Below are 25,579 nucleotides of genomic sequence, written 5' to 3'. Positions count from 1 at the left end.
ATTCCAGTACTTGCTGCATCCCCGAACGTCTTGGACCTGGTCTAGCTATTTGTTCTTCGTTGTCCGTCAGCAAATTCGACTCTCATTCCCGACAGCAGTCTGTCACTTTCGGCTCGGTCCATGCGCTCTTTTGCAAAAGTATCACCGAACTTCCATCACACAACAAGAAGGAAAAGAACGACAGCTCGTCACCATGGCCGTGGCCACTCGGCTACCCTTTATCCCACCGGAAGCGACAAGTCAGATAATCGGCGACCAAGATTTGATAGATCTCTCCCAAGAAGATGTGGCCTCCGAAAATGACGACAGAGGAAACGCCTCTGATGTCGAGAGCGAGGACGGCGTCAAAAGATGGACAGTGAACCCGGAACCCAAGCCCAAGAAGATTTCGGCCAAGAAGCTGGCCGATACTGCTGCGTTCAACTCATGGATCGAGGAGCACCAGGAAACTCTGGCAAGAGACCAAAGGAAGGCCGCAATAGAAGCGGCAAGGTCGGCCGGCGTGGACGTGCTGCCCGCTATTGGCTTTGATAGCGAGAGAATCATCACTTCACCACGAGAATATCAGGTTGAGCTTTTTGAACGTGCAAAACAGCAAAACACGATTGCTGTTCTGGATACAGGTAAGTTCCTCATACTCTGCCAGACTGGGACCCTCTTTCTGACTTGTTCAAACCTTGGATAGGATCCGGAAAGACTCTGATCGCCGCCATGTTGTTACGCTGGGTCATTAATGGTGAATTGGAGGATCGAGAAAAGGGTTTACCCAGACGGATTGCCTTCTTCCTGGTCGACAAGGTGGCCTTGGTGTTCCAACAACACAGCTTTCTCACCAAGAACCTCGATTTCCCAATGGAGAAACTATGCGGCGAGATGGTGGAAGGTGTCGAATCAAAAGCTTTCTGGAAGGAAGCATTGGAGCAAAACGAAGTGGTTGTCTGTACAGCTGAAATCCTCAGCACAGCGCTCCATCATTCCTGGATTAGAATGGACCAGATCAACCTCTTGATCTTCGATGAAGCCCACCATACAAAAAAAGATCATCCGTATGCTCGCATCATCAAGAACTTTTATATTGATGAGCAGTTGGAGAGAAGACCCAGAATCCTTGGCTTGACGGCCTCCCCGGTTGACGCGAAGGTTGACCCGAGGCGGGCTGCGGCAGAACTGGAGGCATTACTTCACAGCCAAATAGCCACGGCCGCCGACCCGGCCGCCCTTCAGCATACGATTTGCAAACCCAAGACCGAGTTGATCGTTGAATACGTTCGTGGTCGACCAGACTCGGAGACAGTCCTCAACAAGCAATTACGCAAACTTGTTGGAGGACAAGAGCTGTTTAAGAAGCCGCTCAACTTTACTACCTCGGCTGCATCTAAATTAGGAACATGGTGTGCCGACCGGTATTGGCAACTTTTCTTCAAACAAGAGGATATAGTCAAACTGGAATCACGCACTGAGAGAGATCTCATGAAAGTCGCAGCCCTCGATGAAATTACCGAAAAGCACGTCAAGCAAGTCCGTGAAGCTCATGAATTGGTTAACGCGCATACATTTTCACCCGCTGCTCTCGATCCGACGATGTTGTCGTCCAAGGTCATCATGCTTGTTAGAATCTTGCGTGATCAGTTCGAGAGGGGCGTGGGTGCGCAAAGATGCATTATTTTTGTTCGACAGCGGAACACGGCCATGCTGTTGGCGGATTTGCTTCAGCAGCCTGAGATAAAGTCTCACATACCCAGCATTGCAGCAGAAGTCTTGGTTGGAGGTGGGACAACTGGCTCAAGCTATGTCAACGCCAAGATCAACTTCCAGCAACAAAACAGAATAATTCGAAAGTTCAAGCTTGGCGAAATAAACTGCCTATTTGCTACTTCTGTTGCTGAGGAAGGTCTCGATATTCCAGATTGCAATATCGTCATCAGATTCGATCTCTATGATACTCTGATTCAGTGTATCCAGTCGCGTGGTCGAGCTCGTCGTCCAGATTCTCGCTACATCCAGATGATCGAAAAAGGGAATTACGAGCACCACTCCAGGATATTGCGAGCTAAAGGGGCTGAAGATGTCCTGCGCAAGTTCTGCGAGGCTCTGCCCGAAGACAGGAAGCTGACTGGCAACCATATGAACTTGGATTATTTGCTTCGGAAGGAGAAGGGCAAGAGGCAGTACACTGTCCCAGACACTGGTGCGAAACTCAGCTATATGCAAAGCCTTGTCTGTCTCGCCAATTTCACCGCCACTCTACCACACCCACCGGAGACGAGTTTGAGTCCGGAATACTACATCACCACTGTTCCCGGTGGCTTCCAGTGCGAGGTTGTCATGCCTGATGCATCACCTATCAAGAGCGCGGTTGGCAAAGTACATTTAAGTAAGGGGGTGGCCAAATGTGCAGCTGCATTCGAGCTTTGCCTTGCTTTACTCAAGGCTGGCCACTTGGATAACCACCTCCAATCTGTGTTCACCAAGCAGCTACCGGAAATGCGAAATGCTCGCCTTGCTGTCAGCTCAAAGAAGAAGACGGAGTACGCCATGCGTCTTAAGCCCGAATTATGGTCGGTTCGAGGCGTGGTCACGCAGCTTTCTGCTACTGCGTTTGTTCTGGAGAACCCAGACACCCTTGGGCGTAGCTCTCGTCCTCTTCTCCTGCTTAGTAGAAGCGCTCTCCCAGAAGTGGCGTCCTTTCCGCTCTTTTTTGGCACCAAGCGCTTTTCCAGAGTCCGCTGCGTGCCTATCCCAGGTTCTGTCCAGGCTGACGAAACGTTGGTGGAGCAACTTACTTGTTTCACCTTGAAAGCTTTTATGGATGTTTTCAGCAAGGAATACGAGGCTACAGCAGTCAACCTTCCGTACTTCCTCTCTCCGATGGACGGTGGTCACGGGTTTGACTTCCGCTTGGCCAAGAGCCCAGCCCACCTCATTGACCGAAAGACGCTAGCATACGTCAGTGAGAACGAGAAGGTGCCATACACGTTTCTTGAGCCAGATGATTTTTTCCAAGACAAGTTTGTAGTTGACCCATACGACGGAGCACGGAAGTTCTTTACTCATCACCGTCGCCATGACATGAAACCCACGGATCCCGTGCCAGATGGTATTGTTGCACCGAATCACAGGGCTTGGAGAGGCTTAGGCACCACACATGACATTCTGAACTACAGCAACAGCTTGTGGTCAAAGTCGCGTGGCTTTATGATATTCCAGGCGGATCAGCCTGTCGTGGAGGCTGCGCTTATTTCCACCCGTCGAGACTTTCTCGACGATACTCTGAGGGATGAGGACGTGGAACCACAACAGTGTTTCCTAATTCTTGAACCCATGAGGATCTCACCTGTAAGTGTGTGCACCTTATATCAAGAAGATGATTCTAACATGTCATATACAGATACCAGCAGATGTGGTAGCAATGCTTCTCTGTTTCCCGTCAATCATACACCGGGTAGAATCGAATCTAGTTGCGTTGGACGCATGCAAGCTTCTGGGTCTAGACTTGCGCCCAGACCTCGCTCTTGAGGCCTTCACCAAGGACAGCGATAACTCGGATGAACATGATGCCGAGAAGGAAAACTATCAAACTGGAATGGGTGACAACTACGAGAGACTCGAGTTTCTTGGTGACTCCTTCTTGAAAATGGCAACAACCATTGCCATATATACCTTGATCCCTGACAAGGGCGAATTCGAGTATCACGTCGAGCGTATGCTCCTCATCTGCAACAAGAACCTATTCAACAATGCCCTAGAGATAGGGCTCGAAGAATACATCCGGTCCATGTCATTTAACCGCAGACAATGGTATCCGGAGGGCCTAATTTTGAAAAAGGGCAAGAGTAAGGATGCGCGTCAGCGGCATGTCCTGGCCGACAAGTCCATTGCTGACGTTTGCGAGGCCCTCATCGGCGCCGCTTACCTTACTGGCCAAGAGAAGGGCAGCTTCGACCTGGCGATCAAGGCCGTAACCGCCATGGTCAAAGACAAGAAGCACCGCATGATCAGCTACGGCGACTACTACGCCGTATATCAAAAGCCAAACTGGCAGACGGATCCAGCCAACAGTGCCCAGCGCGACATGGCCAAAAAGTTTTCCGAGCGCTTGGGCTACAGTTTCAAGCACCCGCGTCTCTTGCGCGCAGCCTTCCAGCACCCGACGTACCCGTCCCTCTACGAACGTCTCCCTTCGTACCAGCGCCTCGAATTCCTCGGTGACGCGCTCTTCGACATGGTCGCCGTCGATTACCTCTTCCGCAAGTTCCCCGCCGCCGACCCGCAATGGCTGACGGAGCACAAAATGGCCATGGTGTCCAACCAGTTCCTGTGCTGCCTCTCCTTTCACTTGGGATTCAACAAGTGCATCGCCACCATGTCACCCTCCATCCTCAAGGACATTGCCGAGTATGTGGCCGAGATAGAAGAAGCACTCGAGGCGGCCAAGGAGGAGGCTATCAAGGCAGGAACAACCGCAGACGAGTATAGCAGGGATTACTGGGTGCACATCACACACGCTTCTCGCTTGCCCAAGTGCCTGTCGGACGTGGTGGAGGCATACATCGGCGCCATCTTCGTCGACAGCGAGTACGATTACTCCGTAGTCCAAAACTTCTTCAATACGCACGTTCTGCCTTTCTTCGAGGATATGCATCTTTACGATACCTTCGCCAACAAACATCCCGTCACCTTTGTGGCGAACATGATGGCGCACAAGTTCCGCTGCAACGAGTGGAGAAGCTTTGCCAAGGAGCTGGACACAGATGTTACGGAAGGAAGAGGTGGAAGAGGGGGTAATGGTGCAGTGGCTGGTGAGATTAGTGAGATCAACCCGCCCAAGGTGGTCTCGGCGCTACTGGTACATGGCAAGACGGTGGTGCATGCGGTGGCGGCCAGTGGACGGTATGCGAAGTCGGCTATGGCGAAGAAGGCTATCAAGCTTTTGGAGGGCATGAGCGTGGAGGAGTTCAGGGAGAGGTTGGGGTGTAATTGTAAGGGGGTACCGATGGAGGTTGATGGTGGAGTGCCAGAGGCGGATGTGGATGGAGAGGTACATGGGACGGCGGTTTAGTTTTTTTCTACGATCGATGGCTCTGAACCCTTTGCGAGGGGAATATTGGAATGGTTCGTTAACTCGGCACGGAAAGGTTCTCAGCGATGACACATGCTCTTATGGGTGCGCTGAACACAGCGGGCATTAATAAGAAGTTGGTTGATGGGTATTTTGGTGAGGTGCTTGGCCTTGCATCTATGGGCTCCTCTAGAGATATCCATGGCATATCGATTTACGAATACCCAGATTCATGAAAGGGGTATCAAAGGTTGTCAAGGTCGATAGAAGATAGAGATAGACAAATCAAAACTTGGCTCAATGATTAGCTTGCCTTTAATGTTCTTTTGTCAAGTTACGAATAATTGACCAAATCAAGCAGGGCATGGAAATTCTGTAAGCCTCATGAGCTTTGACAATATCACTACTTAATAAGTTGGGGAAAAGTCCACGGAAGGGTTTCACGTCCATCACCAACAAAATAGCAATACCATGGTTCCTTCAAGCGGAGACTCCATTCTCGGTCCATGAATGATGTGCTTTAACTGACTACTAACCTCCTTTTTACCGAACCCATGCCTAAAACTGTATCTATGCGTGTGTCCATGCCGTTATCGAATGTGATGCCACCAATGCCACTAGTAACAGAAAAAAATGGAGAAAACGAGAAGAATGGGAGAGAGATGAATTGTAGATTATGAAACGTCCATGAAGCGTTATTCCTGGTCCAGCAGGAGTGATAATGCGAAGACAAGTAAGAAGGCAAAGTAAGCACACATGGTAACCTTGAGTAGAAGATATTAGGAAAGGAAAAACAATGCAGGACAGAGGGAAACAAACACAACGCAGCACAAACAAAACATAGAAGCATACTAGACATAAAACCAAACCATGGTCCAAACCCGATCAGCAAGCATGAAGTTCAAACAGACAAAACCCGGTTGAAATTGACCCTTGCCTTTCCCTTCCCTTCCCTTATTGCAATGCTCTCTCTCCCAGGCCAAACCAAACCGATCCCAAGCCAGAATGAACCAGGTACCTACCTACCCTATCGACTGACCATGGAAAACGATGCAAGTGGAAAAAGGCCAAACATAACAAAAAGAAAAAAGACTGTATCGTTTCCGTAAAATCATGGGTATCATCATGATAGACACGCATACGTCCATCCATCCATCTTCTTCTTCCCGCTTTTCCTCCTCTTTCTTTTCTTCAAGACAGAGCAGAGACGTCAAGTACCAGAATCTTGACCTCGGAGGGGCGAGCAAAGACGTCAACAGCACTTTCCCTTCCCACCTCTCCTACCATCATCACCCATCTGCTGCTCCCCTCCCACATTTACCCCTCCACCATCCCCTCCTCCCCCAGGCAGCAATATCCCCGGCGTCGACAAGATCCCCGGACTAAATAACCAGCTTCTCCTATCCCTCCCCACCCTAATTGTCGCACTAGGATTCAGATCGAAGTACCCCGGCAGTCCGTTCCCCCCCGCACCACCACCACCACCACCTCCCCCTCCAACACCATACCCAACACCACCAACACCAGCTCCGTAACCACCAGCACCAGTACCACTAGCACCACCGCCGCCGCCGCCTAGTCCTCCCGTCACACCATCAGGATAAAACCCACCAGTCCCAGGCCCAAATACTCCAGGAGTGAAGACACCAGGTGTAGCAGCGGCAGCCAACAAAGCCTGCTGCATCCTGCGATTTTGTTCCACCAGTTTGCGAGTAACCACGCGAAAGACTTCTTCCACGCCTTCGCCTGATTCCGCAGAGATCTCATGGCAGGCGTCCCAGCCGACTTCTTGGCCCCAAAAGCCAGAGCTGCGTTTGGAGCTGGGGGAGCGGGGTTCGGTGCTTTGGAACCCATGGGGGTGGGGGTGATGGTGGTTGCGTAGACGTGGTCTTGGTCCGCCGCCGCCGGTTGTTGTGGTGTTGCTTCCTTCGGCATTTTGGGTTTCTCGTTGTTGTTGTTGTTGGGAAGCTTCGCCTCCTCGCAGTCGGATTCCCCCTAGCCCTCCTAGTCCTCCTAGACCTGATCGTTCTGGTCTTTCTGTGGTTGTTGTTGCTGGTGTAGTCCCAGTACCTGTCGTCGTCGTCGTCGCCCCTGTTCCTGTTCCTGTACCTGCCCACCCTCCTAAACCACCACCACTATTTGAATTTAAAGATCCCCCTACCCCCGGCATCCCTAACGGCGTGGCCGTAGGTGGTGGCGTCGATCCCACGCCCGGGTTCAGGTTTTCGGCTACATATGCGATGCAGCGCTCAAAGGGCACTTCTCGCTTGGAAGGGTCGCGGGCGACCATGTCAGCCTTGGTGCCGACGACGTGCAGGACTATGTCCTGAGGCAGGTTGCGCCGTAGTTCGGTTAGCCACATGCCCATCTCGGCGAAGGAGGCGGCGTCGGTGATGGAGTAGCATAGGATGCAGGCATTGGCGCCGCGGTAGTAGAGACGGGAGATGGAGCGGAAACGTTCTTGGCCAGCTGTTTTTTTAATAGTTTTATGTTTCGGGTATAAGTCAGCCTCTTGCTCTTGTTATTGTTGTTATTTCCTATGTGGGGGAGTGATGGGGATGGATACTACATTTATATATAGTAAATGGGTGGGGCAAGCTGGGGGAGGAGGACATGGGTAAATATGGAGGCAGTGATGGAACATATGCATGTGATTTATATCGACAAGTAAATCACCACCACGACATACCAGTATCCCAAATCTGTAATCGCACCACGGTATCGGTATCAGTGTCGATAACGCGCTTCGTCATCATGCTGGCGCCAACGGTCGAGGTGATTTGGGCCGGGTTGAAGGCACCCTTGCAGAAGCGCGTCACGAGGGATGTTTTGCCGACGCCCTGGGAGCCGAGAACGACTATTTTGGCCTCGAGAGAAGACGACATATCGTCGTTCGTTCGTGGGGTTGTTGTTTTTATTCCTTGTTTCTGTCGTTTCTCGCGATAGGTAGGTAAGGTAAGGGTATGGTAATGTCTTGTGTTTGTCGTTTTTGTTTGCTTGTCCTCGTCTCCTCTGTATGTTAGGTATATCGGATGACTTATTATCTGTTAAATGTCGTTCTTCTCCCCTTCTTTTCCCCCTCTGGATGCCGCGGAGTAGTGATGGGTAGTTGGAGGAACGTTGGAGAGTCTCGTTGACGGACGGGGAAGGTGGGGGGAAGTGAATGGTCTTTTGAGACCAAGAAAGGACGGACAGGGTAGGCAATGACAAGGGTGGGCAAGGAGCCGTCAATGTAAGTGTAAGGTTTGTGAAGTCGATTCGTTCGGCCTACGTATAAGTTACATGGACCAGAGGTAGATGTCGAGAGCCTGGATAATGTACCGGGTGGATGTCTTGCTTGTTTGAAGATAATAAGACTGGGCAGAGTTGAGTCCAGTCCGACCTTCCACCAGTAGCAGCTTCTTCTTATTCTTCTTTGCTCTTGCGCCTTTATTTCTAGTCATAGGTGGCCAAATCCCTCACACACGTCCTCGCACCTAACTTAGCCAACTTGCGCCAGCCTTGGTCTTGTTTCTCAACGATACGGTGGGTTTCTGTTTCAGAGGGCACGTGCAACGCGACAACGAGTGTACAACAACATATATTCAGAAAACAATATACTGGAAGACACAATCGTGAAGACAGTTTGGCTGAAGGGGGACAAGCACGCCTTTACGATATCGGTACCCGTATCAGTACCAGTACCAGTACCAGTATTATGTCATGTATGTAATTGTCACCCGTTCCGCTACGTCCAGTAGGGGACTCTGCAGGGCTCCCAGCCGGAGGGCAATGGTGCACATGCTTCGTCCAGTACGTGGTACAGTGGCGCAGTGGCAGGCAGCCAGTCCTGCAGTTCCTGTACACGACACATTGCTGGATGTAATAACGGGATATTACAGACATGCATTTACCTACCTATATTGTGCCTCACCCAATGTAGTGTGGAACTCCCGTCAGTATGTAGGTGTACATATCATGTAGTGCGGCGGGCTGGCATGTCCTGTTGCTTCTTTAGAGCTCAAAAAGGTTGTCTGGTGACTGGAAATGGTCATGTTTTTTGAGACCGAAAAAGCAGCTTTACGTCATGACGGGAAGGATGTGGATGACAGCTCTTAACATAGTATACCGGGCGGACTAGTGTTGAAATTACGAGTCCCATTCAGTTGCTGGCGGGTATAACCGAACGAGCGAGTAGTGCGTGCTAGGCGTGCTAGGCTTGAAAGAAACTTGGCCGCTAGGGCGTTGGCGACCTGCCCTGCCCGCTTGGATCTGATTTACACGAGGGCATCGTCAAGGTGTTGCTTTCCATTTTTAATCATGTCGGATTGAGCAGAAAGTATCCGAGTTGAGGTTGGTTGGCTCTCATGGACAACCCCAATGTCTCAGAAGACAATCCAACCAATTTCCATTGGGCCTTCATTACCATCATGAATTAAAAAAAAGATAACAATAAACGAATGGGATGAATGACTTCAACTTCCCAGGGAACCACGCTCCTGACTTCGTACTGTGTCAACTTACATGTTCTTATTCCCAGGTGCCACAGCGAGAAAACCACGCGCTTGCAATGCAAGATTCAAGTCACACTCGAGATCCGGAAGTGTTGTGGTTTGCCCCTCCTAACCCCCTCCTTGCCGTCTTCATCGCCTCAAAGAACTTAGACATCTTTTACCTATCAGGCATTGAGAGTGTGATAGCAATACCATGGTACAAACTGCACAACCGGTTTCCAAATGCAGGGCACATCATGACCGATCATGGCGGCGATCACTTTCCCGGTTTTGCCTGATTGTACCATTCTCTCGGGCTGCTGTCCGACAGTCCGACGCACAAAAGAGGCGTTCATGTAAGCACACACACGACCACACACCAAACGAGATATTGTAGTATGGCAAGCTCAGCTCGGACATATCGTGAGGAAAGTTGAACCCATTAGAAACATTGAAAACGTAGGCTGGCATGAGAATCAGGAGTAGACATAAATGGCATATCCAACAAGTTCTAGCAGATATATACTGCCGTTAAACCCCTTTTACCCCAAGGAGGGGAAACCCAAATAAAGCTCAAAAACAAAAACAAACCAGGATATATCCATCACTTCAACAAATACAAATCATTAAACAGATCAACACCTTCTAGATCTTGGACTTTTCCGCAAACTTGACCCTCTGCGCCGGGCTGATCAAAGCATCATACGAGATGTTCGACAGCGTATCCGTTGGCGGCGCGCCGTGGTTGTATAGACTCCTGAGATCCAACATGCCGGGGTTGAGGTCCTCGATCTTGGTCGCGCCAATCAGGCGCATGTTCATCTCCATCTCGTCCTTGAGCAGCTGCATGGCGCGGTCAACACCATCGAATCCGTACGCCGACATGGCGTACAGGAAGGGGCGGCCGATACCGACACCCTTGGCGCCCAGGCAGAGGGCCTTGAGAATGTCGGTGGCGCGACGGATGCCGCCGTCGATGTAGACCTCGATCTTGTCCTCCAGGCCGAGCTCGCGCAGCACCGGCATGGTCTCGGCGAGAACCTCAATGCCCGAGCGGGCGAACTCGAGCTGGCGGCCGCCGTGGTTGGACAGAACAACACCCTGCACGCCGGCCTCAACGGCCTTGATCACGTCCTCGACGCGCTGGACGCCCTTGAGGATGATGGGCATCTTGGTGATGCTTTGGAACCAGGGAATGTCCTTCCAGCTGAGGGCGGGGTCAATGAAGCTGCTGATGGCGCGGGCCGCACCCTCGTTGCGATTGGTCTCATGGCCCTTCTGGACGTTACTGCCGTCGTCGGTGAACTTGACGCGCATGTCCTTCTCACGACGACCGAGCTGGGGCGCATCGACGGTGATGAAGAGGGCCTTGCAGCCGCGCTTCTCGGCGTGCTTGACGATGCGTTCGGTGATGGCGCGGTCCTTGTTAACGTAGAGCTGCAGCCACTGGACCTGGTCGCCCTCGGCGGCGTCCATGATCTCGTCAAAGGCGCAGGAGGCGAGAGTGGGGATCATCTGGACGACGTTGTGCTTCTTGGCGGCGCGAGTGAGCAGGACCTCACCCTCAACGTGGCCGAGCTTGCCGAGGGCAGTGGCGGTGACGTAGAAGGGAATATCAACCTTGGTTCCAAGCATCGTGGTGCTGAAGTCGACCTTTTCGACATCAACCAGAACCTTGGGGCGGAACCAGATACGGTGGAAGGCGGCGTGGTTTTCGCGAAGAGTCTGGGGCAAATGGAGGTTAGCAAATACACGGATGATCCAAGGAAGGGGCTGGAAACAAAAGATAGCCTTACAATTTCATCATCTGCCGCGCTAGAGTAGTAAGCCCAGGCATTCTTCTTCATCACCCTCTTGGCCACAGCCTCAAAGTCAAGCAGGTTGTAGCACTGCTCGAGCAAGGGCATCTCCTCAATGCGCTTCAAGCGCGCCTGCTCCTCAGGATCAACCTCGGCCTTCTCAGTCACGACGGTGGACATGTCGACGGGGCCCAGGTGCTTGTCCTTGGCCAGGTACTTCTCGAGAGTGTCTGGGGGATGGATGGGATCAAACTCCTCGGTAGCGTCCTTGCCGGCATACTTGAGGATGATCTTCATGCCACCGGGGTGCTCGGGGAGGAACTCTGTGATGTCGTAGGCCTTGCCGTGGACAATGACCCAGCAGTCATCCTTGTTGTTGTGCTTGGCGACCTCGACGCCGGTCAGTGGTGTTTGGGGAGCCATTCTGACTAGTGTTGTATGGTGGTTTCTGTCGACTGAATTCGTCCTGTTGTTCCGGGTATGCTATATATAATGTTCGGTTTTCGGCGCAAAAAGCGGGGGATAGAAGAAGATGGGGTGATGGTGCGACTGTTATTTCCGATAAATGATTTCCGGGGCGGCCACAAACCAACTACACTACGTCAGACGAGAGAAACTTGGCAGTGAAGCCAAAGACTGACAATCAGTGATAATGAGAATAAGAGAAAGCAAAAAGAGAAAACACGCGGCTGGGAAAGAAGACGATATAAAAATGGCAACGCCGGCTAGATATGTAGTAGTTGTTTCGGGAATGGAAATACACGAAAGAGCGGCACTTGACGCTTTGGGCCAACACTTCAGCGGGATCCAGCGGGACACAGACGACACTACATAGAACTGAAGGCTGCGAACTTCGGAGGCCCTGGCCAATTCGATTCGCTGCCCCGGCTAACTGACTCCGGTTTACCGTTTCGGAGGCACTGGCGATTCCCCGGTTAACTGACTCCCGTCCGATTACCAATCGGCCGCCCCCCAATTCCCAATGACCCCAAACTCCCGTCGTCGGGTGTGGGGAAAAGCTCGGCATCGGCGGGGCTTCAAACGTGGAGGTGCATGGTGCGGGGTCGTCCTCCAACAACTTTAAGTGGGGGATGTGGGGCCGCGAGATCAACATTAGGTACTCCACTGCACACGACACTGAATGTTCCTCTCATCCAATCCGCTGTCCGATAAAAAGTTGGAGGAGTTGCCCCCTTGGAGCACTGGCTCAAACCTTTGGCGTCTAGATTCACCTCACTGCACTCATCTGGTAGGCTGCCCCCACCCCTCAGTGAAGCACAAACAATGCAGTAATGATGAAGCGCCAAGGCAGACTCCCTTTGCAGAGAACCAGATAGTGAGGTAAACATTGAGACTTGAACGTGAAGATATCAACACGCGCTCACGTGAATATGCTTTTTATTACTGAAGTTTTATTATGTATTGTTCCACCTCTTCTGCACCTGCGTCCAGCACCCCGTATCACAGTCTTACCTACGATCGCCGTCACCCGATTCATCCAGGTCTCCTCTCCCCTCCCATCATGAACTAAATGTGCCCACGTTGAAAGGGAACCGGTTCCACCACCACTCCGCATACCAAGACCTCCCCACACAATACCGACATGATACGGTCTATGTTAGGTGGCCCATCGCTATCCATCAACTTGGCAAACAGTCAGTGCATGCCAGTGTTTTGTGTGGTCGCCGTGTCGGCCTTTTACGATTTGGTCTGGTTGGCCGCCGCGACCTGCTTTCAATGTCAGCCTCCAAGTTTCACTTTTGTGTGCGCTCAACTGTAGACTTCTAGCGCTTCTTAGGAGGTCAGGGTCAAGTTTGTACTAACCTCGGCCATCAAACCCCGTCCGATCTCAATGGTTTCCGCCGCGCCTCTTTGGCGCAGCCAGAACAACTGCTCCGGCGTCTTGGTAGCGTTGACTCTGGCCTCCTCCTCGAGCGCCTCCCTCGTAATCCTTTCACCGCTGCTCACGTATCCCGGACCCCGGGCCTCTTCCGTGAGATCGGCATCGTACCCGTGAGAACCAAAAGTCTGCTCAAGCAACTTCTTGCGCAGGGCGTACCGCTCGGCGCGCTCCTTCTGCAGACCGGGATTGTCCAGCTTCTGGACTAGGCTGCGAACGACCAGCTGCACGGCAAAATAGATGTGCTCGGCGAAGAGGATGGACAGGAGCAGCGCCCAGGCGGAAATGTCCCAGGGGGTGCCGTCGGGGTTGATGTCATGCTTGTTGAACAGGTAGACCAGAGCGGCGCTGGTGATGCTGCCGAGCCACGAGAGGAAGCCGAGCGAGTTGAGCCAGGGTCCGATAGAGTCGGCACGCCAAGGGACGGGCCGCTGGCTGCCGATGGCAATCTTCATGGCATCGGAGCGGGCCTCAACCCAGTTATTGACGAGGAAGGAGCAAGCGGCAAGCGGCCAGATGACGGAAAAGAGCGACAGATAACCAAACTGAACCACCATCTCGCGGTAGTCAACTGTGACATCGTATGCGTCGAGCTCAGCTTCGTTTCTGACACGCTTGAGAAAGTCGGCCTCGTCGGGATGGTCCTTGATCTGGAGCTCGTGGCCGTTGCCGGTAAACTCGGACTGCACCTCCTGAACCTTCTTGAATACCTTGCGCTTGGCATATGGCACGATAACCTCGGTCAAGAAGTTGACAATCTGTGCCGTGACAGTGAAGTAGATGACTTGCGTTGTCAGCCTGTCGGGATTGATCTCCCAGCTCTTGGTGACCGGCTTCTCCATGGTCGTGAAGCTTTGAGCCGTGACCTTGAACACATCCAAATAAGGGACAAGAAGCTTGCCGAACGGGACGTAGACAAAGGCCGTCAAGAATATAGGAAGATACGAAGTAATGAAGTTGAGCACAAAGATCTTTTCAATGAAGGAAGCTTGGTGAGCATCGTGTGTCTCATAGTTCTCTGCTTTGGTAAGCTTCTCGGCGAGGTTGGTGAGCAGTCCCGAGAAGGTCGGCATGAAGATGGTGAGAAGGACCGTAGGCAAGAAGGTCAAGTATTGCTTGAAAGGCCCGGTGTAGATCTCGGTGATGAAGACCTCAATCGAGAAGCAGCTCACAATCAAGCCACCAAGGACGACAACACAAGCCAGGGCGAATGGAATCTGGAGCAACTGGCGAGCGAGACGCTTGAAAGGTGAGTACACGCGAACGATCTCACCGGTTACCGGATCCTGTGCTTCCCTTTCGAACTGGAACTGCGGCCTGGGATGCTGGATTCTCGAAACACCGCGAACTCCCCAGCGGACGGCAAGATCGACTTCTTTGGTTTTCCAGTGCTCAAAGAAGACCACGGACCAGAGGGCGTTGACCACAGCATAGAACCACGAAAACTTGCCGAGAATGAGCCAGGCGGCAAAGCCAAAGGCAGCCGGGAACAGCAAGAAGGCAAAGTATGACTGGAGGAAGGCAAAGTAGAAGGCGACGCGCTCGCCAAACTTGTCCCGGATGCGGTTCAAGTCCTCCTCATCGAGAAAGTACTTGCTGGACCACGCCTTGATCCATCGGCGGTTGAAGTCATGGTCATGAAGGGGAAAGATGGAATCGACATACTTCCACTTGCCAACCTTGGCGGTGATACCGGCACCGCCCTCGTTCTTCGACTTGGTGATGAGAAGATAGGTCAGTCGCAGGCGTTCGGCCTCGCTCACGGGCTCCTCCTCAAGGTATTTGGAGAGATCCTGGTTGGGTGCAGAGGTGCGGACGCCGAAAAGCCAGTCCTGGATACGGTACCGGTAGACCTGGGAAGTGAGGAGCTTCTCGGAGGCGATCTTGGTGAAGACAAGCAGGGATGATTTCCCGCCCGGTCGAACTTCGGTCGCAAATCCAACGGCGGAGAGGGCGTTGATAAGCTGGATGAAAGCAGCCTCAGCTTCCTCTTTCTCTTTTACTGGGCGAACGTTAGTGTCGTCTGATGCTGCTAGGGAGGTCATGCCGGGGGCGGACAAACCCGAGGTAGTGGGCAGCTTGTAATGGATCACGTAGTCAACACTGCGCTTATGTTAATCACCGACACAACATCTCAGAACAAAACAGACCATGTGAAACATCTCACTTGAAGTTGGATCTAGTTCCGGGCTGCGTCTTGTCGTCTTCCAGGTAGAACGACAATGGGTCGGCCATCGTGTCGGTAACCGGCTCTCAGGCCTGCTGCTTCAATAAGGGTAGGGCGTCAATTACGGGCCGTCGTGAGGAATCAGGAGTTTGTGATATATGGCGGTCTATGCGCAATAGAGGAGAGGGACGTCCCGATATTTTGGGGACGATGATGAGATGAAAGCCCAGGTCTGGAGCTTGATGAAGCTTGAACCCTGGAATTTGAGAAAGGGTGATCGACGTCACTGACGTCCACCTCTCCCGTTCCACGTTGCAGCACCAAGATCTTGGGGGTCTTGGCTCTTTCTCGGATAAAGATTACTTGGCCCGTGCGCTTCGCGAACGCCGCCAACGGCACTCGGGAGTGCAACATGACAGTCGATTTGACGCTTACACTACACTTGTCCGGACTACACTATTCGCTATCGAAAAGCTTCGAGTTTGAGAGTCTCCTGTCAGAATTGCGCTTTGATCAAGAAGATTGTATCGGTAGGTGTTGTGGCTTCGCAGCGTTTGGGCATTCTGAAGCGAACCGAGACCATTGTTGGAACATCAATGTTTACCAATAACTCGGCGATAGTTCGCTTTGTTGAGTCTAGTATTAGTCTACGACCGATCAGCATCCCCCCCAAAAATAGGCCTCTGATTTTCACATCATCAAATCAAGGATCGTTCAGTCTTCCTGTGAAGAACGAAGCAGGAAAAAGAAGGGGTCCAAAAAGTAAATGCGTATTGCGCCAGCCGCGAATCGAACGCGGGGCCCATCGATGGCAACGATGGATTTTACCACTAAACCACTGGCGCTTATTTGGATTTCATGTACAATCTTTTTGAAGAATTTGGCCTACATTACCTAATCTCTACTCATGCGAGCGGTCCTGCAACGGTAGGACGAGAGCCCGAGTCATTACAATTTCCGGAAGTGCCGGTTGTGGGTGTGAGGAGAGTCAGTATCATTCGTCTCGTTCTGGACGATGTTGAACTTGAAGGCGATGTAATAACGACATACTGGGGTGGAAAGCACTCCCCTTCTGTCGAAAGGAATATTCGGCCGCCGCGTCTAAACTTGCCGCTGGAGCATTCACTGGTGCTGGACAGGCAGTCACTGTTGTTGACACCGGCTTCGACTTGGGATCTACGACTAATGGACCCCGCCTTTGGACCCAACGAAGAGAGTCGCGTGATCGGTCTGATTCCAGCAGGAGTCAGGACGTCTACCTCTAGTGTAGACCGTCACTGCAAGCGCCGACAGAGTCGCTAAGTAACATATAAGTTATGTAACTAGGTACCTATACAGACATCCGTTTGGTTGAATGACGATGCGATTTCTCTGCTAAGCAATTTGTTGATCAGATGAGTGTGGTGAAACCCTGGAACGACAAAGAATACGTTTAAATGGAAGCATGGACGTGCATATTGATCCCATCTATCTCAGCTCTGATGCCACACGCAGCCACGCCACAATACACTTGTTGAACTGCACCAAGGAAAAGTTTACTATGGTGGGTGGTTATAAGAACAAACTGAACACAGATGGTCCAATAGGCAACACCGCTCGCCGTGGTTCAGGTCGAGATAATGACAAGTGGGATGAGCGAATGACCTACCAGATTTCCAAGAGCGACAGCATTGTTTATAGTCGCACGGCTCCTGAATGGGAAGGTCGTATTTTGCAACCAACGGCTGCTGTTGGTCAGGGGTGCGCGTTATGATGATGATGCTGTAGAGGTAGGTACTGCTGTTGATTCCGAGATATCGATGTCATCTGGCACTGTTCTCCTTGCTTTCAAGTGAGCTCCGTTCTTCTTGATCGTCGTTACCAGTACCTTACTTTTTGAAGCTTCCGTCACTCCATCTTCATCATTATGCGCTTCTCCTTCCTATACTTCGTACTGGCTGTTCCTGCCATGGGCATACTCGTTCCGCCGAACCACGAGAATCTTTCTCCCGACATTACAGAGAACCAGGGGGGCAACACGTCCGATGGCAAGACAACCTGCCCAAGGGGAACGAACACCTATTGCTGCGATAGTCTTGATTACTCCGGCTTCCAAGTCGAATGTATTGGTAGGAACGAGCTCATCTTTCAGTCTCGAACAGAGACCTCTGAACTGACGATAATCGATTTTCCAGGGCCAGGGAAGGTCGATTATCTCGAGGAATGTTTAGACTATGAATCTCGGCCGATGTGTTGTTGCGTGTATGAGCTGATACCCGACATGCCGCAGGTAAGAGACAATCACTCATCAAACCGTGCGGTTATCGCAGGCAGCTTGGAGTGGCCATCTTTGAAACAAATAGCCGTGGATGTTGATGTAGACGATAATAACCTGAATTCATCAAATCAGATCCCAAGGGAGATCAGCTGCGATGCGGACTGCCATGCGCTGAAGGAGCCGAAGGCCAACGACAAGGTCACTGGGGACTTGTAATATCGCGAGTGACGCCATGTTCGTTGTCACTAAGCATGTATAAATACACTATATTCAAGCTCATTTCCCGTTCCTGAGTCTGGTTCTGGTTCGATCGATGCCGTCGTCATGCCGATGTGGATGTGTACACATGTCTCCGAAAGGGCGTGTTTTGGGAGCCTCCACTTTCCGTTTGCCGGTTCTTGGCCGGCAGGTGCGGGACCTCCGAAACGGGATAAGTGGATCCGGCTCGGTTGAAGGGTTCTGGAACTCTTCCCGGCGCCAACTTTGTTGTATATATCGGGGAGCCGCCGGGCCAGATTCAATAACTTCTACATTCTCTTCTTGTCACGACGTCAGTTTGACTAGGCTTTTGCGTAAATATAACATATTTCAAGGATGGATTCCCAGGGGTTCCGTGAGGCCGCTGCTACGGCCATTGATGATAGTGAGTTTCGTTACTCCCTCAAATCTCTCTCGTTATCACCACCCAGCGGACATTTCACTAACACCAATACAGTTGCCAGCTATTATGACAACCTTGACGACCGGAATGTCGTGTCTACCGTAGAACCTGGCTACCTTCGGAAGCTTCTGCCATCCGAGGCCCCGGTCGAAGGCGAGGCATGGACCGATATTCACAAAGATATTGAGGGCAAGATCCTCCCCGGTATCACTCACTGGTACGGCGACCTCACCATGTTTATATTTATTTTTCTTTTCTCTTTTTTCTCACCGAGAACTAAAGACTGACTATGCAACCAGGCAACACCCCGGCTTTCATGCCTTCTTCCCCTGCGCCACCAGCTTCCCCTCCATCCTTGGCGAGCTCTACAGCGCCGCCCTCTCCGGCGCCTGCTTCAACTGGATCTGCAGCCCGGCCGTGACCGAGCTCGAAACGATTGTGCTCGACTGGCTGGCCAAGATCCTCGGCCTTCCCGAATGCTACCTGTCCACCGGTCCCACCCGCGGCGGCGGCGTCATCCAGGGGTCCGCCTCCGAGGCCGTTCTGACCGCCATGGTCGCCGCCCGTGACAAGTACCTACGCGAGACCGTCCCTCTCGAGCAGTTCCCCGAGGGCTCCGAGGCGCGCGAGGACGCCATCGCCCACAAGCGTAGCAAGATGGTGGCGCTCGCCACGACAGCCACCCACTCGTCCACCAAGAAGGCCTCCATCATCCTCGGCGTGCGGTTTCACACCATCGCCGTCCACGCCGACACGGGCTACTCGCTCACCGGGCCAGTGCTGGCCAAGACGCTCGCCGAACTGCGCGCCCGTGGTCTCGAGCCCTTCTTCATGACCGCCACCATGGGAACGACCGACACGTGCGCGGTCGACGACTTCGCAGGTATCGTGTCGACACTCAAGTCGGACCCCGTGCACCCAGCCGGTACCCCTGGCGAGCTGTGGGTGCACATTGACGCAGCCTACGCCGGCTCGGCGCTCGTTCTCCCCTCTGTGCGGGAGCAAGTCTCCATTTCGCTGATCGAGAACTTCCACTCGTTCGACATGAACATGCACAAATGGCTCCTCACAAATTTCGACGCCTCGTGCCTCTTCGTGCGTGACCGCAACTGGTTCATCCAAGCCCTCACCATCAACCAGGCCGTGTACGGCAACAAGGCGTCCGAGGGCGGGCTGGTGACGGACTACCGCGAGTGGCAGATCCCGCTGGGCCGACGGTTCCGGTCCCTCAAGATCTGGTTCGTGCTGCGGAACTACGGCGTCAAGGGCCTGCAGAGTTATATCTCACGCACCCTCAAGCTGGGCGAGGAGTTTGCCGACTCGCTCAAGTCTAGGCCGGATCTATTTGAGATTTTGACCGGCCCTAACTTTGCGCTGACTGTGTTCAGGGTCGCCGGCAAGGAGCAGGGTAAGAGCGATGAGGAGCTGAATGCGCTTACCAAGGCTGTGTGCGAAAAGATCAACGCTTCCGGCAGAATGTGGGTGACTAGCACGGTGCTGGATGGCAGGTTCGCCATTCGCATGGTGACTAGCGTGAGTACGACTGAGAAGGAGCATGTTGACCGGGCGTGGAAGATTCTGGTTGAGGCGGCGGAGGAGGTTGTCAAGGCTTAGAACCAGAGCGTGGGTCAATAGACATGGTGGGTGTGCATGGCGTCGGGTAGACAAGGGCAAATGAGATCGTAGAGAACCACTTGAGCGATGCAAGGCATCAACATGACACTTCCTTCTGATCACGCCACCGAAACCTATCTAAACCCCTCTACTACTGACCGAAGCATACCAGAATGTAAATAAACATTCGAGTCAGTACATGGTGTAAGTGATGAACCCACTGCAATGCCCATCCTCTACCCCTCTTTGACTCTTCCCAACCGGCCATCGCAACTCGACCAGAGATGGGAACTATATACTCGCGCGCCTCGGCGCCATCGTTCTCCGTAACGCTTTCTTCGCCTCTGTCTCCTCAACCAGAGGCAATACACCCTGCTCCCTCAACTTCTGGAGGAACTCCTGGCCATACTTGTACCCGACCCCATAGATCTCGTCAAATTTGCCAAAATCCAGCGTTCCGTAGTCATCAATCGGGGGCCGCATGTATATGCATCCGGGCATCGTCTTTGCCCTCTCTAGCTCACCGACACTCGAAACATACGCAAGGCGGGCCTGGATCTCTGCCAGCGTGGGCGGGTTGGGTACCGATGAGAATGGGTTCCAGCGGTTGAAGAATGCCCATACACCAGACAGAGAGTCGCCAAAGGCCTGCGGCGTATTATCATCAAGCGAGCCGACGTCAACAGCAAAAATGACATCCGAACCGAGAGATTTCATACGGGATACAGTCAAATTGTCGATGTAGCCGCCGTCCAAAAGCATGCTGCCTTCGTCACACAGAGGTGGAAGTAAACCCGCCAGGGACATGGACGCTCGGATGTAGCGCCATGCGTAACCACTGGTGTGGAACTCGACTCGGCTCTTGCTGATGTTGGTGGTATTGCAGTAGTATTCCAGCCAGAAATCTTCAATCTGCGTTTTTCCAAAGGTCTTGAAGATGCCGCGGTTAAACTCGTGGCCGGTTGTGTAGGAGGCGGACGGATATGTCAGGTCAAAAGCGAACCTCCACATGCTGGCCATACGTCCAGCGAACTTCTTGGCTAGACCGAAGATGGGAACGACATCTGCATGCCTGGCGTACAACCCGCCGATGAAGGCTCCAATTGACGTTCCTCCGACCATGTCAATGGGGATTCCGGCCTCTTCCATCGCTCTGATGATGCCAACATGCGCAATGCCTCTGGCGCCACCACCACCTAGGACCAGACCCACGGACTTGCCGCACAGCCGCCTCGCCAACCGATGAAAGTCTCCCTTGAACGGAGCATCGGGAGAGTAGAAGGGAACATGGCGAACTTTCCTGGAGGTGTACTTTTGAATTTCTGCCTGCAAGATCTGAACCCGCTGCTTGAGGCTTGGCCCGAACCGTTTCGTGGGCGGATGGATAGGCACAGTGTTGGAGGTATATGCCATTTGCACATGGAAGTGGCCTCCGTTGATCCACATTCGGTTCTTCAGCCACTGCCTCGTCAGACCAGGGTTGGAGTAGCGCTCTTGGTGAACGAGGACGAGGATTTTTCGGGCCGTTGACTTCATTCCAAGCATGAACCGCTCATACTCTCCGATTTCAGGGGAGCTGTCCGCAAGGCCGACAAACAGTAAACAATCAGCTTGCGTAATGCACGTCTGGGTCCATGGCGTGTTGACGTTCGTGTCTATCAAGAGTTAATTTCCGATTACAAATGGTGAAACAAGAAGAACACGACGGGCTTGAGCTTACCAGCTACGTAGACAACGAGTCCGTATTTCTCTTCTAGATCCGCGAGGTACTGCGACAGTTTGAGCTTTCCCATCCTGTTGAATGCGAGTTTCCCGAGGTGATTCAGAATCGCTGCTTGATTTAGACAAGTTGCGCCGTTAGGAGGCCCAACCTGTGACAAGGCGTTCATTAATCTATTGCCAAACTCGACAACAGGAACGCCCGCGGTGACAGGTAAGATTGCCACGGTTCTCAGGTTTAGAGTCGAAGAGCTCTTGTAGCTCCGAACCACGTTATCTTTGAGTCCCATGCGTGAAGGATCGTCGATAAAGGCCCTCATTCGAGCTGCGATGATTTTGGAAATTTTGATAGTGATGTTGGGATGCTCCTGGGCTAAGCTGTTGAAAAGCGTGCGAGGAAATTTCACCAGTTCAGTTTCGCGAATTGCATGTAGAGTTCCGGTACGTGCGGATTCGGTCAGCACTTCCAGCTCTCCGATACTCTCTCCCTGGCCGAATTCAGCTTTGACGTTCATCCCCCCCTCTTTTTGATCTTCAACCAGTCTTAACCGGCCATTGAGGACAAGGTAAATAGCTTCGCTCTCATCGCCTTCGCGGAACAAAACCTGGCCAGAGTTGACCTGCACCCACTCGAGGGCAAAGTCGATGTGCAGAAGCAGACGCGGCAGTAACTCCGTAAGCCGCTTGGCCATAGTAAGCATAACGATGGGATAACGGTCAACGATCCTCTCAATGGAGGCAAGTGGAAGAAAGCCGACACAGACATCCGTTCTCGCAACAACATCGATAAACGATCTGTAGGAGGAAATTGTACCGACATAACCAGCAAGCCCACCCGGTTTGATCAGAGCCACGCTCCTCCGACCTTGCTTGCCTTTCTTCTGCTCAGCACCAAAGTTGTTGTTCATGTTCGGTTCAGGAAAGCGTGACGAATTGGCTCCAAAGGCGTCGGCACCAGTTGCTGAGTCATGGCCATGGTCTACCTTGGCTGAGGACTGGAGGAGGTCATGTGATGAATCGTCGCCCGGAACGCAAATGTCGAGGAAACCATCAATAACATAATAGAGACCAGGATTCCTCTCACCTTGCTCCACCAAGACAGAGCCCTTAGGAAAGAAGACGATCTCAACCTCGTCCTTCATATCGTGTGCGAGTAGTTGAGGATTAGGAACTGGTGACGATGAGCTAAATCCACAAGAGGTAACTGACTCCGTGTCGTTGTCGAACGGGTCGAAGGCATCCATGAAGCCAAAAGCAGTGTGGCCTGGACCACCTCGCGAACGTCGCTGGTCCGTAGGAACAAATCTTGGGGAAGCTTGCGTCGAATCCGGATTGACACTTCCGTTACCGGTCAGGCCAATGGCCCTGAACATGCATTCGAGTACCGACTCTCGGAACATGTCGTCTTCATCGAGGGCTTCTCTCGTGTCAAGAGAGACATGTGCGTTTCGGGGAGTAGAGAAGGGACTGAGATTTCGCTGTGGTCGAGGAGATGTAGCGTCTCGCGCTAGATCAAGCTGCGATGCCGGCCCAGACTTCAACTGTTGCGTATTCGTGAGCAAATCGCCAGGGCTAGGCATGTCGGGCGATGGGCGTTCTCGACGTGTTCCGAATGCAGGGGTCGCCGTGACGATGCTCTGCCGCCTTTTCGAATATGCCTGCAATGCCACTTCTTTTCGAAGGGAGGCAGCCGAACGACGTCGGCGGGCGGCATGCGCATTGTGAAGAGCAATGCCCTTTTCGACCTCCTTCTCTCCAATTCTTTCCCGTTCCCGCTTGAACTTTTCCTTGAGTCTGTCCAAAGCGTCTCCTCTGAGATGATTAGGGAGTTGCCGAACTGTATACTTCAACATGTTGCGCTCCATCTGCAATACTTCGCCGCTCAAGCCAAGGTAGTTGTAAGCAGTGGCAAGTGTCACTCTTTGAAACCTCGAAAGGATGACATGAACGATGTGCGCAGTTGCCTTGGGATATATCTTGATCAGACGCCTGAAGGCGCTGGCGGGGATAATGGCTATGGTAGTGTCCACTGTCGCTCTCGCAATAATATCTGGATGGGCTGAAGTGGTATTGAGCCTCTTCGGTACCGGCCGGCGGGGTACAGCAGGACGAGTGTTCACGAGAGAAAGTGTTGGTATCCTCGAAGAATCATGAGCTAAGGGAGACATTGTTAGAGACTCAGCCGAAGCCATACCACGTTGCATGATGTGGTTGTCGGACAATGGGGTACCTGGGATGGACGGGAGGGTATCGTTCGACTGTTGGAAGTTGGCGTTCATAGGATAACCAGGCATAGCGGTGCCAGGAGCGGAAGGCGTTGGGTCGGGGCTGTCGTCGTCGTCGGTGTCATGCATCTGGATATCTTCAGTGAAGAGTGACATGATAGAGAACAGTGATGACATGGGGGCACCGTTCCGCACTTCGGTCAGAAGCTGGTAGCGCTGGCGACCCGGAGCAAAGCCTTCCTCATCGTCGCTCTCGAACGAAGGGCCACTGCTTGAGCGTCGACCATCTCTGGCGGATTTAACAAAGATCTCCACCATACCGTCGACCACAAGACAGAATCCTTGTTCTTCTTCGAGGTTGAGGGTTTCGCCAGCGATCAGCTTCCTCGTCTGCATGCTGCGGGTCAGTTCATGGAAAACCGGCCTTTCCAGATAACCAAAGATTTTGATGGCGCTCAGAAACTCGTCGAAGTAGCTAGCTAGCCCAGACTTTACTCCTTCCTCCTGTGTTTCGGGGAACAGATCAACAGCTGGCTCTTTGCGCTGGGGCTCAGGAGGAAGCCGTGAGTACATGTTTAAGTAGCGATATCTGACTACCCAGGTCACTCCTGCCATCATGAACAACATTATAAGCACACTAAGCATACGGTTAGATCCACCAGCCTCGAGTCCATGTATACAATATGCGGCTGGCGGATGACTTACAGCGTAGTAGCGTTCATGGTCACCGTCAGACTAGTCGAAAAGATGTTGAACAGAAAGGTGGGTGTAGTGATGGTGGTCAGCTTGATGACAAAGTATAGCACACTCGAGATGCGGTGCAACAGCCAGAGGATGATGGTGAACCATGAAGTCGGGGTGTGTTCGGGAACCACATCGCTAGCTTTCGAGACCGCATCGCTGGCAAGAGCGACGACAGACGAGAGGGCTTCTGTAGGATCGGCGAGGATTGCGGTCGCAGTCGTGGACGTTGTCTCGGAAAGCACCGAGCTCATGGCGTTGCCGAGGTTGCTAAGAGACTCCATTTTCAGAAGCCTGAAGCATCAAGCAAGCAAGCCAACGAGCCCGTCGTGTCGGTTCTGACGGAAAGGAGAAAGTGTGTATGTATGTTTTTTTCTTTTTTTCTTTTTTTTGTAGGGTCGTAGGTATCGCGGTAGTGTCGCGCCGTCGTCGTGGGGATGGTCGTGAAGAATAGTTGGTGTTCGATCAGCGTATCTGAACCCCCAAAGGTACCGTCGCAACCTGATCAAGACCTATGAGCTGTCCCCTCCCCGATGCCTGTGGTTGAAACCCAACTCTTACTACCTGGTCTGCGGTGTCGTCGCTCTGTTCTTTTTCATATCGGTCCAAGTGTTGTCACCCAAGACGGAGACCGTCGAGAAAAGTGAAACAGGTGAGCTCCTCCAAGAGTAAAGACATGTGCGGAGGGTTTAGATGAGTGTCGTCCGTCGGGTGTTGGTCGGCCCTCGGGATTCGTTCCTTGGGTGTGCAAAAGTCGAATCTCCAAGTCGCCGTTGGTTGACAAGCAAGGTTCAGTGATTGAAGCTCCCTAGCTCGACGATGTCCAAGGAAGATTCCAGGCTTGTCAGTGACTGACCCCACCGTCGGTTGACGATTGACGTCGTTGTTCCTGCCCACTGAGCTGGCGCTCGGCACAGTGGGGTTCGGGGCAGGTGGAGTAAGTAACCGAGAGGTACCTGCCTCTG

The 25,579-nt window shown here is 52.5% G+C and overlaps 7 protein-coding genes across 7 annotated transcripts; 3 read left to right on the top strand and 4 right to left on the bottom strand.

Annotated features, from left to right (window-relative positions):
- Window positions 1–27: 27 nt before the first annotated feature.
- On the top strand, window positions 28–5,371 carry NEUTE1DRAFT_60268 (uncharacterized protein; the record flags this gene model as incomplete). The annotated part of the gene is made up of 3 exons (XM_009851114.1): window positions 28–623; window positions 686–3,336; window positions 3,389–5,371. 3 exons carry the CDS (start codon window positions 194–196, stop codon window positions 5,057–5,059), a joined length of 4,752 nt encoding a protein of 1,583 aa, XP_009849416.1.
- A 765-nt stretch (window positions 5,372–6,136) lies between these two features.
- NEUTE1DRAFT_78944 (uncharacterized protein) lies at window positions 6,137–7,944 on the bottom strand (the record flags this gene model as incomplete). The annotated part of the gene is made up of 4 exons (XM_009851113.1): window positions 6,137–6,547; window positions 6,707–6,900; window positions 7,177–7,528; window positions 7,749–7,944. The coding sequence occupies 4 exons, from the start codon at window positions 7,942–7,944 to the stop codon at window positions 6,312–6,314; spliced, it is 978 nt and encodes a 325-aa protein (XP_009849415.1).
- Window positions 7,945–9,954: 2,010 nt separating this feature from the next.
- NEUTE1DRAFT_60264 (cytochrome b2, mitochondrial precursor) lies at window positions 9,955–11,959 on the bottom strand (the record flags this gene model as incomplete). Its single annotated transcript, XM_009851112.1, has 2 exons — window positions 9,955–11,256; window positions 11,328–11,959. 2 exons carry the CDS (start codon window positions 11,751–11,753, stop codon window positions 10,177–10,179), a joined length of 1,506 nt encoding a protein of 501 aa, XP_009849414.1.
- A 712-nt stretch (window positions 11,960–12,671) lies between these two features.
- NEUTE1DRAFT_60260 (uncharacterized protein) lies at window positions 12,672–15,533 on the bottom strand (the record flags this gene model as incomplete). Its single annotated transcript, XM_009851111.1, has 4 exons — window positions 12,672–13,058; window positions 13,155–15,226; window positions 15,293–15,333; window positions 15,398–15,533. 4 exons carry the CDS (start codon window positions 15,463–15,465, stop codon window positions 13,029–13,031), a joined length of 2,211 nt encoding a protein of 736 aa, XP_009849413.1.
- A 1,770-nt stretch (window positions 15,534–17,303) lies between these two features.
- On the top strand, window positions 17,304–17,870 carry NEUTE1DRAFT_38004 (uncharacterized protein; the record flags this gene model as incomplete). Its single annotated transcript, XM_009850427.1, has 2 exons — window positions 17,304–17,666; window positions 17,787–17,870. 2 exons carry the CDS (start codon window positions 17,304–17,306, stop codon window positions 17,868–17,870), a joined length of 447 nt encoding a protein of 148 aa, XP_009848729.1.
- Window positions 17,871–18,198: 328 nt separating this feature from the next.
- Window positions 18,199–20,008, top strand: NEUTE1DRAFT_128600 (uncharacterized protein; the record flags this gene model as incomplete). Its single annotated transcript, XM_009851110.1, has 3 exons — window positions 18,199–18,297; window positions 18,370–18,532; window positions 18,615–20,008. 3 exons carry the CDS (start codon window positions 18,249–18,251, stop codon window positions 19,927–19,929), a joined length of 1,527 nt encoding a protein of 508 aa, XP_009849412.1.
- Window positions 20,009–20,021: 13 nt separating this feature from the next.
- Window positions 20,022–24,898, bottom strand: NEUTE1DRAFT_60254 (uncharacterized protein; the record flags this gene model as incomplete). Its single annotated transcript, XM_009851109.1, has 3 exons — window positions 20,022–21,584; window positions 21,650–24,327; window positions 24,579–24,898. 3 exons carry the CDS (start codon window positions 24,896–24,898, stop codon window positions 20,221–20,223), a joined length of 4,362 nt encoding a protein of 1,453 aa, XP_009849411.1.
- Between the last annotated feature and the right edge of the window lie 681 nt (window positions 24,899–25,579).

The sequence above is a fragment of the Neurospora tetrasperma genome, assembly GCF_000213175.1.
Source record: "Neurospora tetrasperma FGSC 2508 unplaced genomic scaffold NEUTE1scaffold_2, whole genome shotgun sequence".
Taxonomy (NCBI): domain Eukaryota; kingdom Fungi; phylum Ascomycota; class Sordariomycetes; order Sordariales; family Sordariaceae; genus Neurospora; species Neurospora tetrasperma.
Note: the sequence above shows the minus strand (reverse complement) of the source record. Positions and strands in the feature narration are given on the sequence as shown.